The sequence below is a fragment of the Amblyomma maculatum genome, chromosome 11 (genome assembly GCF_055883805.1).
Source record: "Amblyomma maculatum isolate TAMU_Amacu chromosome 11, ASM5588380v1, whole genome shotgun sequence".
In the NCBI taxonomy this organism is placed as follows: domain Eukaryota; kingdom Metazoa; phylum Arthropoda; class Arachnida; order Ixodida; family Ixodidae; genus Amblyomma; species Amblyomma maculatum.
In genome coordinates, this window is record NC_139354.1 from 155943542 (window position 1) to 155959260 (window position 15719).

The window sequence follows — 15719 nt, forward strand, 5'->3', positions numbered from 1 at the left end:
AACTCAATGAATAGCTCTCAGAGCAGTACCTCGGGCCTTAAAGTCCTTCGACGCATCGGGCAACTAGACTGGCAAGTTATCCCGGACGGCGCGACCGCATCGGGCGTGCCCCAGAAATTTTGCATGTAGTGCGCCTCAAGCTGTATTACGCGCGTTAAAGGCACTTGTTTATTTTGATAATCTTTATGTTTACCTTCCTCTGTTTGTATTGGGCAGCATCGATGCGATGCCGTTTATAGGAGGAGTAATGTCTTGATCCTTTGAAATCTTCATTTTATTGTCTTCAACATTCGCCGTCATAACACCGTCACCCAATAACCAATAACCGACATAACCTGATCACTTAGACTGTATAGCACGGACAGGTCTTCTGCTATTAGTTTGTTCATGCTCGGTGCTGCAAAACGGCATTTATGTCTGTCTTCGTAGCGTAAGATGCGCCGAGATTACTCTTGAATGATCGCAGACAACCACAACTTTCTCCGTATTATTCCTGACAGCCCCGCCGGGGTGGCGCAGTGGTAAGACGCCCGACTACTGTGCCGGAGTTCCCGGGTTCGAACCCGACCTCGGCGGCTGCGTTTCGATGGAGGCGAAACGAAGTGGCGTCCGTGTGCTGTGCGATGTCGGTGCACGTTAAAGATCCAGGGCAAAGTTGGTGAACGCAAGTGGCAAGAAATACGAAATTTTTCTGTGAAATCACGGAGCTCATGTGAGATGCGTCCGCTCGCTCCACGATCAAGAGACGTTCTCTTCCCGGACTCGAACCCGACCTCGGCGGCTGCGTTTCGATATAAGACGCCCGACTACTGTGCCGGAGTTCCCGGGTTCGAACCCGACCGCGGCGGCTGCGTTTCGATGGAGGCGAAACGAAGAGGCGTCGTGTGCTGTGCGATGTCAGCGCACGTTAAAGATCCCCAGGTGGTCGAAATTACTCCGTAGCCCTCCACTACGGCTCCTCTTTCTCTCTTTCCACTTTCATTCCCACCTTCCTCCCTTCCCCTACGGCGCGGTTCGGGTGTCCACAGAGCAAGTGTGACAGTTACTGCGCCTTTCCCTTCCTGTGAACCAATTTAACTTTAACGTTAAAGATCCCCAGGTGGTCGAAATTACTCCGTAGCCCTCCACTACGGCTCCCCTTTCTCTCTTTCCACTTTCACTCCCACCTTCCTCCCTTCCTTTACGGCGCGGTTCAGGTGTCCACAGAGCAAGTGTGACAGTTACTGCGCCTTTCCCTTCCTGTGAACCAACCAACCAACCATTCCTGACAGTATCCGTTGGCTGGCATCTGTAGTGTTTTGCGCCGATGGTAAGTTCCGTACTGCCGTATGCGACATTCATTTGCACTTCAACGACTTGGGAATATATTGATGGTTTTCTTGCCACAGTTTTACTTCACTTTTTTGGCGGCGCAAGACAATCAGCCCAATAATGAGTGTCTGTTCCATTCTTACCTAGGGCACCGGCGCTAACATGTTAGGATATGTGCATTCATGCAAATCTTACACTCAAGGGTATGCCATCTTGTGCCTCATCCAGACGTTTTTACGAAATCCTTTCAGATTCATAATAATGTCGCGAATAACGGAAATAGGAAGCGGTGTTGTGAAATATGCAATCTGAGCAGAAGATATCAGCCGCAAACACTGCATTTTTGCGCCAAGAAACTGCCGCTAAGGAGAGTAGCCACTATATTGCACTTAATGTTGTGACAAGTCTCAAAAACCTCCAGAAAACTGATGCTTTCTCCCGTTTACTCGATGTTTCGTAGTAGGTCGAAACATCACGCGCTAATCTGATTAACTGTGCCCTACTAACCGTATTGTTCCATTAAGAACGTAAAAGTTTTTAAAGTTACAAATAGTTAAAGTTTGCAGCAGTACCACTCACGACATAAACAAAATCAGTTCTGGCTGACAGCCGCTTATATTTTTCGCGCACTTGTCTTGTTTGTTTCAGAAATATTTTTCTCTTACTGATATACCCGGATGCACTACAGTCGGGACATACCCCTGCAATCAAGCAGCTGAATACAAAGAAGCGCTCGGCTGCGACGACAACGTCCTGTTTGTCGCCCACTCTACCGGAACCACAGGTGTCTCAAAAATTATCGAGATAACTCAGCGGAACTTTCTGTCACAGATATGCTGCAGAGAGTGAGTTATTTTGCTCATTGCATCATTGATCGCGGGCTTCAGGCAGATTGCATATTTATTGACTTTTCTAAAGCATTTGAAAAGGTCTCTCATGAGCTTCTCTTCCTTAAATTAAACAACCTGAACATTGACCCTAAGGTGCTTGCATGGCTGAAGAGTTTTATTTTTAAACCGTTCACAATACGTTACAGCAAATAACGTTGATTCACATTCTATACCTGTCGGTTCTTGCGTGCCTCAGGGGTCCGTTCTCGGGTCCCTCCTTTTTCTCATCTATATAAATGACTTACCGGCTAGCATTTCTTCTTCAATTAACCTTTTTGCTGATGCCTGCGTTATTTACCGTGTAAATAATGATGATAATGATGCCTGTTGCCTTCACTCTGATATTAACAAGGTTCTTGATTGGTGTAAGGAATAGAATATGAAATTAAATATTAATAAGTGTAAGCATGGTGCACATTTTTCCTAGTTCCAGCATACCCACTACTTATCACATTAACAATGTTTCTCTTGAGACTGTGTATTCTTACATGTATCTAGGTGCTTACGTTTCTTCTAACCTATCTTGGAAACACCACGTTGAGTATATCATAAATAACGCAAACCGCATGCTAGGGTACCTTCGGCAAGATTTCTCTTGTTCATCCAGTTCTTTAGAATTATAGCTTTATAAAACTCTGGTACGCTCTAAATTAGAATATTCTGCATCTGTCTGGAGTCCTGGCATTGATTCACTCGTTTCCGATTTGGAAGCTGTGCAGAACCACGCCTGTTGCTTTATACTGCCAAACTCTCATAGAACAAGTAGTGTAACTGCCATGAAATCAGGTTTGTCCCTTCCACTTCTATCTCATCGCAGATCAGTAGCATCATTATTCCTTTTTCATAAAATTTACAACAACTACCTGAAAGAAAGATTACTAACAAGACCATCTTACATATCAGTGCGCATTGATCACCGCCATAAAGCTGGGGTTCCATCTAGTCACACAAAATGTTTCCATGATTCATTCATACCTAGAACTTGTGTGTTAGTTGGAATCACCTTCCCCATGATATCGCATGTACACCACATAACGAAGCATTTCGAAAAGCCATTGGTTTTCTTTGAATATATCTATGCTTGTTACTATGTTAATATTTGCCCTTTACTGCCTGAACATAGTTTTGCTTATCCACACTGCATTCTGAAGTTTTGTTTTCCTTTTTCTTTTTGCGCATGTTTTTTGTGTACTTGTACTGTATTTTTTCTGTAACTTTGCTGTACTTTCATATACTTTTATGTATTCCACTCCCCTCTGTAATGCCCCCGGACCCTGAGGGTAAATAAATAAAAGTCTATGCTTCGGCGTTCGAATCACAAGGGATTCCAGATATTGGCGTGATGACCAGTTCTTTTCTTTTCCGATGATTGAGGCATCGTTCCAAGCGATCTTATGCTGCGTTACTTCCACGTGCTCCGCAAGTGCGTTAGAACTGATCTTCTTGTTTCTGACGCCGTTCTTGTGGTCCCTTAATCGCTGTGCGAAGTTCCCGCTCTCCCCTATATATGAGTAATCGCAGTCTGCGTAGGGGATTTCACAGATGACTTTTCTCTATCGATTCTGTCTTTGACGGACACCAACTAGCGACGACGTTTGCACGCGGGAACGTAAGACACTCGCACATCATATGTGCGAAAAATCCGCGCCAAAGACTCACTCACACCAGGAACATAAGGGATGGCATCTCTGGCACGGCAAGAAGGAACAACGAATTCAGATGGGCTCGATGACTGCCGGGTCACGGCGTCCACGAAGTGCTTGGGGTAGCCGCACTCGTGGAGCTCGCGGCGCACTTGGCGAAGGTCACAGGCCTTATCTGGAGGTTTCGAGCAAATTATTTCTGCGCGTCGAACGCAGGCAGCAACGACAGAGCGCTTGTGGCAAGCCGGATGCACTGAAATAAAATGAAGGTGCTGGCCTGCGTGTGTCCTTTCTGTACACCTTGAAAGAAAGCCGGTCACCACGTCGCTCAAGCAAAGCGTGCTGAAAAGCAAGACAGCCAGAAACCACCTCCTCAACGGTGAAATGAATGGAATCTTCCATGCTGTCCAAATGATCAGGGAAAGCAGTCAAAGCACTCTTCTTAATAATACAAAACAATCGTCAATGTACCGCAGGAAAACCTTTGGACGCGGCTCAAACGATGCCAATGCGTGGCTTTCCAATGCCTCTATTGTCAGGTTAGCAGTAGTGACCGAAAGTGATGCACCCATGGCAGTGCCACGAACCTGTTTGTTGAACGTTCCTCGGCAGATGAAATAGGTATTCCATAGGCAAAACTGCAGCAGCTTCAAAAGATCCGGACCGGCGTTCTTTCACACAACCCGTCGTCATCCTTCAGCGCCGATCGGCACACCTCCAATGCCAAATCCACTGAGACACTAGCGAACAGTGACTTGACATCGAAGGACACCATACTTTCATCGCTGTCCACCGGGACTTCACACACCTTTTCAATAAAATCGGTAGCGTTCCGTAGAAACGCCGGCCCCTTACAGACGAGTGGCACAAACACTTTGTGCGGGTAGCCCGAAAGATGGGAGAAGGGTGAGCGCGTAAAATCTACAATTGGTCTCATCGGCAAGTTAGGCTTGTGGATGTTTGGAGGCCATATGAAGCAGGTGCTGATCCATTGTGGCAAAAGAGCGTGAAGTACAACGACTTGAGCTGTGCGGGAACAAATTGGAAAATGTGCGTAACAGGCTTTTGCAAATGCCTTTCTACCTTGAGTGTGGGCTTCCGCTTGAGTCGCACGTACGTGCTGCCATCCTCGAGAAGCTCCGCTATTTTTCAAACGTAGACACAGCTATTCAAGACGACGGTGGCGTTTCCTTTATCTGCGGGAAGGATTACGTTATTCGTATTTCTTCGCAGGCTCTTGGTATCATCACACTCCTCAGCTAGGAGGGGAGTGGAAGCCCGCCGTGAAAGCTTAGCAAGAATGCTGATCGCGCGAGTTCGAGTCTCTTCTCGGCGATTGTTTTCCACGCTTCCTATAGCCTGTTCGACCGCGCAAATCACTTTCCTTACCTCCGGCGCTGCTCTCATGCTGAAGTTCAAACCGAGCTCCAGCACGGCGAGCTCTGGTCGAGTAGGCTTATAAGAGAACAGGTTGCGGACAGAAGCGTTTCAGCTCTGCTAAAGCGTTTTATTTTTTTCGAAGCAAACAGGGAGCGAATTCTCTAGTCGGGAAACTTCTTTTCAAAAACGGGTTACTTACTCTGCCTTTTAAAATTATGATGAGGTCACTAGATGAGCTGCGATAGCTTATTGCAGAAAGCATTTTCAACGCATGCCAAATGGCGCATTACCACACTCTTGACACTTCCGACCAGATATTGTGTACTAGATAGGTCACTGACGGTCTCGATTTCTCATGTAGATGGTAGCATTATAGACACTATAGAAAGCAACTTTAGCCCTCACTTTCCTGTTCTTGACTGCAACTTCCCATTTATCACGCAATGCTCCACTATCACTCGGTCTAGTGCTCCAGTGCGAAGCTGGAGCTCAGCACTGTTATAATAGGCGCTCTTCACACAGTGTTCTCAAACTACGTAGAAACTAAGCGCAAATAAAGAAAACCTACTGTTCACATGTAGCGGCAGGCGAAACTGCATTGTGGAGCATGATAAAGCAAAGCACAAAGAAAAGAACCATCTACGTACCCGCCCAGCTGCATGATTTAAGTTCTGCCGACAAGGTAGCTGTACGGTAATAAGCGCCGTCTTCTTTTTTGTACAGCTACGGTTGAATCATATACGGATGAACGTTTTCATCTCATCCAGAACTGCGGCGAAACGTAAAGAAATACAGAGATAGAAACACAACACAGGCGCACGCTACCAACTGTAATACAAAACGGAACCCAAACTTCCTCTTTCACACTCAGCCACAACTTCCTCCTCTACTCCCAACTACAACACACTCGCACACCTCGTATGTACCAAGCAGATGTTTGGCCAACCATAAATGTTATAAGCGCTCACATCCAAGTCCATCACTCACATCGTCCAAACATTATAGCCACAACTTCCGCCACATAGACACAAACTAGAAAAAACCCCTCACACCTGCAGCTGCAACAAATCACGTTCCCGTTCACTCCCAATAGCTCTAAACTACAACTCCAGTTCTTGAGATTTCAACGGAAAAACACTGATCGCCTTGGACAATCTGGCCAGCTGTAGTTAATTACACGCCACGATGACTTTTTTCTTCACAAGCACAATATCCTCCTCGAATACCTATGTCGCCTTCTCTTCGTATAGGCCTGCAGGAACCACTACGAAGCCCCCTTGTTTTACATTTAAAGAACGCAAATGTTATTCCGCTAACAATATCACGACTTAGCCGAGCACTTTTAAATCCAGAAGCACGTTTCGATGAAGTTTAGCCACCCTTCCACGCCTCCACCGCGCTAAAAGTGGCTGTCATACTAAGCGACTGGCGCTATGGCCACTACACTGTGCTAGTGGTGAGTAGAAAGCAATGCACTATAGGGTGAAATGAATGTTTTTTTTAGATTTATTTCTGTAAACAGTCCTCTTGTGGCTTTGGTGGGCCTTCTTAGGTTTTGATAAGGATAACTATCCTCAGTCTATGACGTGAGAAATATAGGTCCTCAATTGCTTAGATCAAGCCTCTTGCCGGGTGCTGTAGCAGCAGATCGGCCGCTTAGTGTGACCGAAGGAGAGGGCCAATGCCAGAGGCAGCGCATGTTCTAGGGGTCGTTCTCCCCGCCGATCGTGCTAGCCTCCCTATGGAGCAGCGGCGCATGCGTTAAGAATTTTCAACTTCAGCCCGCACTAAAAGATCACATCCTCAAGCCATTTCTATTTGCGTAATTTACACGTCAATTTCTGAGCAGGTAGAAGCGTTCTTACGGCTTGTTGATCAAATACATTTTTTGAGGGAGGAGAGAGACGCGTCGTCTGCTCGGGCAGATGGCGCCGTGCGCTCGCCGCCTCCGACAGCGCTTTGAACACGCTTCTAACGGACTTCTGCTTCATGTGGCCAAAAAAAGCAGCGTCATGTAATCATGCCGCCGGTAGCATTGCCTCACAGGTGATGGGCAGCTCAGCTGACGTGAGTACAACGATGCGCTAGACCATCTTGCGCAGTCTTCCACAGAGCAGAAAATACCAGTGAACTTCGTAATTTGTGGCTAACTTCTTCAAGTTAAGGGGCGACAGTGTGTGTATGGGACCACCACAGGTTTATTCGGTTTTGCCAAATTATCCCTTTGCACTCTTCCTGACTTCAGTCTTTGCACTAGTGTTTCAGAAACAGCCAATAGTAAAGTAGTGGGAAACCCAGCAGGTTTAAATTTTGTGATCTGTTTATCAAAGCTAGTTCTTTGCTTATGACAGCATTACTTATTGAGGTTGGAGCGCAAGAAGAGAGATGCTATCGCTCGTTTTACTGTTTACAATGCGCGGAAGCGAACAGTAAAATTTCCTTCCTGGCACGCGGGCATCGAGCATACTTTTCTTCCGTAACAGTGAATCGTATACCTAAATACTGTACACTGTTATCAATGGGAGCTTCATGTGTAAATTCAAATGACTGTGTTTAAAGAGAGTTAAAATTTCCGCCAATGAGTCTGGGCAGGTCAAATCAGGCTGTTTTTGGATATGAAGAAATTGTCTACATATCTAAAAACGTGAAGGACCTTTTCACGGTTTAAAAATTCGGATAAAGCACTATCTATCTCTGCAGGAAAAATATTGCACAAAACTGGAGCAACATATAATCTAATGCATATTCCCTTCTTTTATGCACACAGTTGCTTACGAAAGGAAACAGTTCTAGAGGAAAGAAAAAATTCTACAAGCGTCATGAAATTCTCAAACTTACTCGCTATTATTGCAGAAATATAGCTTTCTCTTTAAAAGCTAAACTCACTCCTGATCTCCAGAATTACGCTGCCTGCTCATGAAACTGCTGATGTTCTTACAGATATTTTAGGCTTGCGACTACGGATGACGTATGCCTAGGTGGCGGCAACATATCGTTCTACGTTTGCTTCACCTACTCTTTTTTCGTCGTGTCAATCGGAGCAACCCTCGTACTCCTTGACAGCTATAACCCAATTCCGGATGTCTTCACAGCGCTCCGAGATCACAAGGTAAGCGTATACTGATAAAACAAAAATAATTGTTAGAATGCGAAATACCAAGATGTAAAGAATGAATATCTTTACATTTGCTAACGAAGTGCACAGAAGCAGCTTTCAGCTTTGTGAGAGAGGGCCTAGAATTAAAGGTGTGGCCTTGAACGTCGAGTTCGCAGCCGATAGTAGCGATCAAAATTAATCAGAACTTCTCTTTACTGTTAAATACTCGTCTTTTACTTCTTATCGTCTCATACTTTTCGAATGTTTTGCCATATATTCTTTACCTCAATAATCGTTTTCAGCCCAACCTAGCGACGTCGTTCTTAGTCATTAGTCACCCGCTGCGGTGGTATAGCGGTTAGGGCTCTCGTTCATTATTACAGCGCAAGGACGGCACGAAACAACAGCGCTGTTGTGTCCTCCTCTTGTTTCGTGCCGTCCTTGCGCTGTAATAACGAATGTATGTAACCAACTCGCCCAAAATGTATCAGGGCTCTCGGCTGCTGTACCCACCCAGGTAGCACAAAGTGGGCTATGAAGGGTGGGCCCCGGTGGGCCCGATGTAGGCAATGCAGGACAGCCCCGGTGGGCTCAATGTGGGTGCTGCAAGAGGGGCCGACGTAGGCCCGAAGGGGGCTGTCGACAAAGCCCCAATGAGCTCCACTAGGGGCCGATGCAGGCAGCCATTGCGGGGCTGCCCACATTTTTCCGGCATTGTTAAAAGGGCACATCCCGCCAACTCCCCCCGATGGTCCTACTTTGGACCGATTTGGGCAGCCGCTTTGGAGGAACATTATTTTTTTTTATTTCAGTTAACCCCTCAGATAATGACATAGGACCAATGCGGGTTCTATAGCGCTAGCCTCACTTGGGCTTGCCCACATTATTCTCATAGGGGTCCGACGCAGGAAATTGATGGAAAGCCCTAGTCCAAGTTTTCCCAATCAATATTTATGCACATAAGTAATTATTTTATACATGACTGCACTTTCTAAACGGCCACAATATTAAATTTTACAATAATTCATAACATTCATCTAGCCGAAATGACTTCATGTACATCTTGTTCAGGCTATGGAGATGTGTGTTCTGAACAGTAATATTGTGCTGGGAGTTGCAGGCTGTCTAAAGCAACCACATAAGAGGCAACAGTTAGCAATCAGTTTGTTTTAGTATTTGTAGCGCAATTTGCATGAGCGCGAGAACTAAAGCCATGTAAATTTCTAATTCACTAAACATGGCAACAACTGTTATACAAATCATATATAATAGTACTTTAGGGAAACATCTAATGCAAATAAAGGTTGGAAACAATAATTACGCAATTTCACGCACGCCTTCAAGCCCCATTACGGCCGATGTGGGACTACAGCGGTTTGGTGTGGGCAGCCCCAATTGGGGCTGGGTGTTGGTTTTGAACCTAAAGCTCACTTGCTGTTGCACGTGCCTTCAAATTCCCCACAAGGGACCAATTTTGGTATCATGCGGGCCCTCCCGCCTTCCAGCACCATTATGGCCCACGTGGGATATAAAGCAGTTTATGTGGGCAGCCCCGATTGGGCTGGACGTTGTTTTTGAACCTAGAGCCCACCTGCTGTTGCACGGGCCTTCAAAGTCCCCACAAAGGACCGATTTTGGTACCATGCGGGCACGCCCGCCTTCCAGCCCCATTACAGCCTATGTGGGACCTAAAGCGGTTTAGCTAAGGCTGCCTCATTTGGGCTTCACGAGGGCTTGCCCAAATAGAGCCCTTATTCATATTTCACCTGCCCTCAAGTAACCTACAAGGGGCCGATTAGGGCAGCATGTGGGTATGTCCGTTTTCTTACCCCACTACGGCCGATGTTGATCCCACAAAGATTTAATGGGGGCGGCCTCATTTCGGATCTATGAGGGCTTTCCCATAAAAAGCAGACATTTAGGTTGGATTGCCCTCAAATATTCGGCAAGGAACCCTTGTGGTCTGGATGCAGGAATGTGCTCTGCATTAGCCCAAGAAACGCCGCTATGGGACCCATGCAGGAGGAGCAGGGGCAAGCCCAAATGGGGCTTGCCCACTTTTGCCCCATCGGGGACCGACGCAGGTTTTATAATCGTTGCCCCGGTCCCACTTGCCTACATCGGACCTACTGGGGCCCTACATTCTGTGCTACCTGAGCAAGAATGAGGGATGAATACCGGCCGCGGCGGCCGATTTTCGATGGAAGTCATAAGCAAGACACCCGTGTGCTTTGCTATGTCAGAGCACGTTAAAGAACCCCCGGAGGTCGCAATTTCTGGAGCCCTTGACTAAGTCGCCTTGAATAGTCTGAGTCGCTTGACCGACAGTTTAGCACAGGTTAGCCTTGAACATTTTGCAGTAGGCCTATAGAATCCTTCGAACGAGCTTTAGTGCTTTGTGCGTCGAGCCGTTGCCAACAGTGTTCGCACTTGCGTCCAACTGAACATGCCCTGATTATATTATCCTGTGTCATCCAGCAGCCTAGCACCGAAGCCGAAGTCACTGGCTACCATTGGAGCTCGCTCTCGGTACAAGTGTCGTCGCCGCTTGCAGTTGACACTCTGCTTTGGATTTGAAACGACTGGTGTAGGCTTCCTGTACGTCTAAAGGCTTTCCTGAGGAGTGAAAATACCGCCTCCGGCCTTACCCAGTAAAGAAGCCAGAGCCTGTGCAGACATGTGGAGGGCTCTAAGGTGCTGATTTTCTCATGACAGCAATCAGTAGGGTAGCAAAACCGGGATTTCTGGAGTGAACTCTATCGTGAGATACCAGTAGCGCACTCCCGTTGTGCCTTCTGGAAGCCAGGTGTTAAAATACAGGTACACACTCGAAATGAATGGCACCCATTTTATTTTTAGTGCAACTTCTTGAGAGGAGTTGAAAACAATTACACCCCAAGCGCAGCACGAGAGACTAGTCAGTCTATCACGTGAAGAAACTGTCAGCCGAGGGGGCGAGGTGGTTTAATGTGGCGCGGTCAGCGAAGTTGATTTGTTTTTCTCGGCCTGCACTCTAAAAACGAGTTACTCAATGACGGAGCAGAAATAGAGTAATACGTCCTCAGCACACTATAGGAGCAGAGTATTGCTTTTGAGGCCTGGAGTATATTTTCACACTATAGATATACATTATGCTAGACATTTTCCAAAAGAAGCAAACTGTGTGCATTATAAATGTTTGCCGATTATGCCTGTTTAAGCAGTGAAATGCTAGGCGTGTACTTTGACCCAGGCAAGTTCTGCAAAACTCAGTTGGTATGTGCGTGTTATCAGCTCCGGAAAGTCGCTTTGCTGCATTCTGTTGAGACCCTTTGCCCTCTTTATATTTGCAAGCAAATTATGTACGCCTTATCGTACAAAGTGTCGGATAAGGGTATATGTTTGCTTTCATCTTGCTCAGCCTTTTGGAAAATTAAGATTTAGATTTAGCTTCATGAGGTTCAAGTCCCAAAGCGATAAGGTTATGAGATACGCCGCAGTGGGCGGATGTGCAAAATTTCGACCACCCGGAGTTCCGCTGACATCGCACTCAGTGGAGATCTTTAACTCCACTGAAGAGCTGCCGCAATGGCCAGTAGTCTATCCCTCATCCCTTGGCAAAGATATCGAGAGCTCTGACCGCTGCACCACCACGGTGGGTTTTATTTGTTCGTGACAATATGTTAAGCCGATGTAAAAGACGTTAATACCTTGCAGTGTTTTTATATTTCACGTATGCCTGGCCAGCCATCAGCTCATTAACTATGTTATTTCTAGTTACATCAGGGCGAGAGTTTTTAATGAATTATGCTCCTGTTCGAAATCTTCGTGCACGGGATCGCTTTGCGCTACCTAAAGCGTTCACAGGTCATGGCAGACAGATTGGGAAATATTATGTCAGAAGTCTTTAGCCAAATATCAAACAACAGTTTTCGCTTAACACTCGTAATGAAATGAAATCTTTCCTAATTAAATTAGGTTGTTAAATATTTTAACTGATCAGGCGCATGTTGACTTTTCCTATTCTTTTTCCCTTGAGCTGAGAATGTTTCCACGTTTCTGCTGTATCCGTCCTTTCAACGCTGTATGCCAGGTGTTAGCCGCTACCGGGATCTGCCCCTCAAGCCTTTTGTGGCTTCAGCAAGCCCGTATTTGTATAAAGTAGTTGAAATAAACGTTGATGTTATTATTCCTCCGCGAACAACGCTCCATTGACGTAATTACCGCTCGCAGACTGTAGCTAACACTACAAATATTTAGTGAAATAGTCGCGTTTGTTGGGGTTTAATTGCAGCAGTGACCACTCTCGAGCAAACGAAGTTGCCTCAGCCTTTATTGGCGCTCGTTTATTACCCTTTCTGAGAAGTGCGCCCAAGTGGCACGCATGCGCCGAAGACGCTGAACGCAGGTGCGCATCACATTCGGCTTAACTACACCATACACCTTCCTTTCCTTAGACTTAAACAAAAAGCAACTGAACGATTTTGCAATTCTGACGGAGAAATATTCACCTCTGGGTGCATTACAGTACTGATCACCGATCCCAAAGCATGCATACATAGTTTCTAATATTCAGAGGTCCCTCCCAGAACCTGCATAAATTTGTCGCCATATCCTAGTCGAGGTAACTGCCCCATCACGCACTGTTATCTTCTTGGTGGCGGTGTAAGTGGGGAGGACTAGTGATGGGTAAGTTGTCATTGTTTGGTTGGACCTGGCAGGAAGATTCGTTCACTTTGGTGGCATCAGGCATGTCTTCATCACTGTACGAAATTCTGAAAGGCTAAGCCATCGCCACGATGTGTCGTTGGTTGTGTCGCGGAATTCAGCCGCCTTCGGTGGACAACTGGGACGACCTATGTAGAGCTTCTGCAATAAGAGCCTTGGCTTTCGGTGACCAAGATTATACATGTGCTTTGACAATCTCGCATTTTTGTCGCGATGAAAGACTGCGCCTTGGGGGCCGGCAGCTTGTTTCCTCAGGAATTTCAGTGGAGATTTGCCGAAGACTGGGAGAGGTGTCCGAAGTGGTCGGGCCTGGAGTAACTCGCCATGCCACTGACGTGCCTGCTTCCGGAGAACTCCTGTAAATGAGCGGTTCTAACCAGAAGGCACCACTCCCCTCAAACGTCTTCTTTAAAATTCTCCTGAGATATTGGACGCCTTTCCCCGCGAGGCAATTCGAGGCGAGAAATTCGTACTTTTTCTAAGGCAATGCAAACTCATGATTCGCAAACTGTGGATGGGGCCATGTATATTCCATACCATAACAACACTGCACGGATCCATCGCGACTGTAGCCGTTGTGCTGTCACCTAGAAAGTTGGACACTGCATCAAAAAACAAAGATACCATTTTCCAGCCAGCTGAAAACTATCGACTCCGTGCCATGAATTTCCACGCACTCAGTGGTTCAATAGCGGTCCGCTTTCTTTTTGTTAAGCGTAATACTCACAAACTGCCATCTCTTGATGAGGGCTTTCATGTCAGCATTAATACCAGACCAAAAGCAACTTGCGTGTTCTTGACATCTATTTATTCCCTTTTGGCATCCGTGAATACCTGCAAGCACCTCAGACGCATGGTTGACGGTATAACAGCTTTATATTGTTACGGACGACAAGGAAGAAGAAGCGGGCAGTGGCGCGGGCAGGAGCGCTCGCGCTAGGCCCGCGAACATTGATTAAACGTCATCTACTATCACCATCGGTCATGTTCTGCCTCCCGTCTTCATCGGCTTACCGCTTCGTAACATTTGGTTGGAGGTGCGGCGTACGGCATCCCCATACTCGCCTTGGAGCATCGACGCCATCTTCAAGCCAGGACCATCACCGAGGGCCCAGGGACATCGCCGAGCAGCTTCGCCCCAGCCCTTCAAGCCCAGACGTGAACAACTACCACCGCCCAGCCCCCAGCCCGGAGCTGAAGACAAGGAGAACAGACATACCAAGCAGAACCGAGACGAAGGACCCGAAAGACCCGAATGACCCGAAGGAACCGATGGACACGAACACGCAACCCCCGCCCAAGCTGCCCGACGTGACCTCGAGCCATAGGTCCCATGGACTCTGGTGACGGATGGTTGACAGATCCAAGGGAGGCGGATCACCCACGCATCAGACATCGTACCGGCAAGCCGTTCTATTCTTCCTTCTTCCTCTTCTTCTTGAAGCATCCAGACACGCCCATCATCATGCCATAAAATCCTTAACATCGCTAAACTTCCTCGCCCACTATCGGGACGAACGCTCGGTGGCCCCGGGTCATGTTACGGACGACAATGAAGAAGAAGCGGGCAGTGGCGTGAGCAGGAGCGCTCGCGCTAGACCCGCGAACATTGATTAAATGTCATCTACCATCGCCATCGGTCATGTTCTGTCTCCTGTCTTCATCGGCTCACCGCTTCGTAACAATATTTAATGAACCTTCAGAGCCGAAAGCATTAAAGAGGGTAGTGGTTACAAACAATAATGCAGAAAAATACAGTAGCAAGAACAGTGAGTGCTACAAAAATAATTCTGCTATCCATACAATGTCAGCTAATACGTTGCAGAAATGTTGCTCTTCATAAATGTCGACAATTTCAGTCGGAAGGTGGTTCCTTTCGTCTCAAGTACGAGGCACGAAAGACTGAAATGCTGACACAGTGTTAATTGTTTGAATTCCTACCGTGTAACGATGGTCATCTGGGCAGAGCCTAGTAGGGTTTTGTCAAGAAACAACCTGACCATAGCCAATACTTATTTTCAAAAGCACAGGAGGTGCCTGTACACATCGACTTCACCGGACGGTCTGTACAGGAATCAGATTGAATATGTTCTTTGCCGGCAGAGATGGAGAAGCGCTGTACAAGCAGTAAAAACAAGGCCTGGGGCCGATTGTGGCACCGATCATCAGCTTCTTGTTGCCAAATTTAAGCTTCGATTAAGGAAAACGCAGGAAGCTAGAATGCCTTTCAGGTATGATCTGGATCACATTCTATCAGAACATTCTGTGGAAGTGAGGAATCGATTTCAAGAATTAGATCTAGAAGACAGAGCCTGAAGAGATGTGGACCGATGTTCGTGATATAATACAAGAAGTTGCTACTAAGGTAGTTCCAAAGCAAAAGAAATGCAAAAAACCTAACTGGTTATCTGAAGAGGCTTCGCAAATAGCTGAGGAAAGGAGGATGGCAAAAGTTATGGGGGAAAGAGAAAGATACAAAGTTCTTAATGCGGATTTTCAGAAAATAGCAAGGAGAGATAACAATACCTTCCCGAGCATACAGTGCCAAGCAGTTGAGGACAACAGCCAATTGAGGAACACACGAGCTCTGTATAAGACAATCAAATATATCAAAAGAAGCTTCTCTGCTAAGCAGTGTGTGATATAGGACAACCGAGGCAGGGACCGCACTGAAGCCTCAGAGATAAAGGA

The 15719-nt window shown here is 46.6% G+C and overlaps 1 protein-coding gene across 2 annotated transcripts in view; it reads left to right on the forward strand.

Annotated features, from left to right (window-relative positions):
• The window catches only part of LOC146175227 (uncharacterized), a 275430-nt gene that overhangs the window by 204945 nt on the left and 54766 nt on the right, over positions 1 to 15719 (forward strand). For both annotated transcript variants that reach the window (XM_084584667.1, XM_084584668.1), the window contains exons 5-6: positions 1960 to 2156; positions 8165 to 8333. In XM_084584667.1, the coding sequence (XP_084440793.1) occupies positions 1960 to 2156; positions 8165 to 8333 (366 nt within the window). The remainder of the gene's footprint in view (positions 1 to 1959; positions 2157 to 8164; positions 8334 to 15719) is intronic.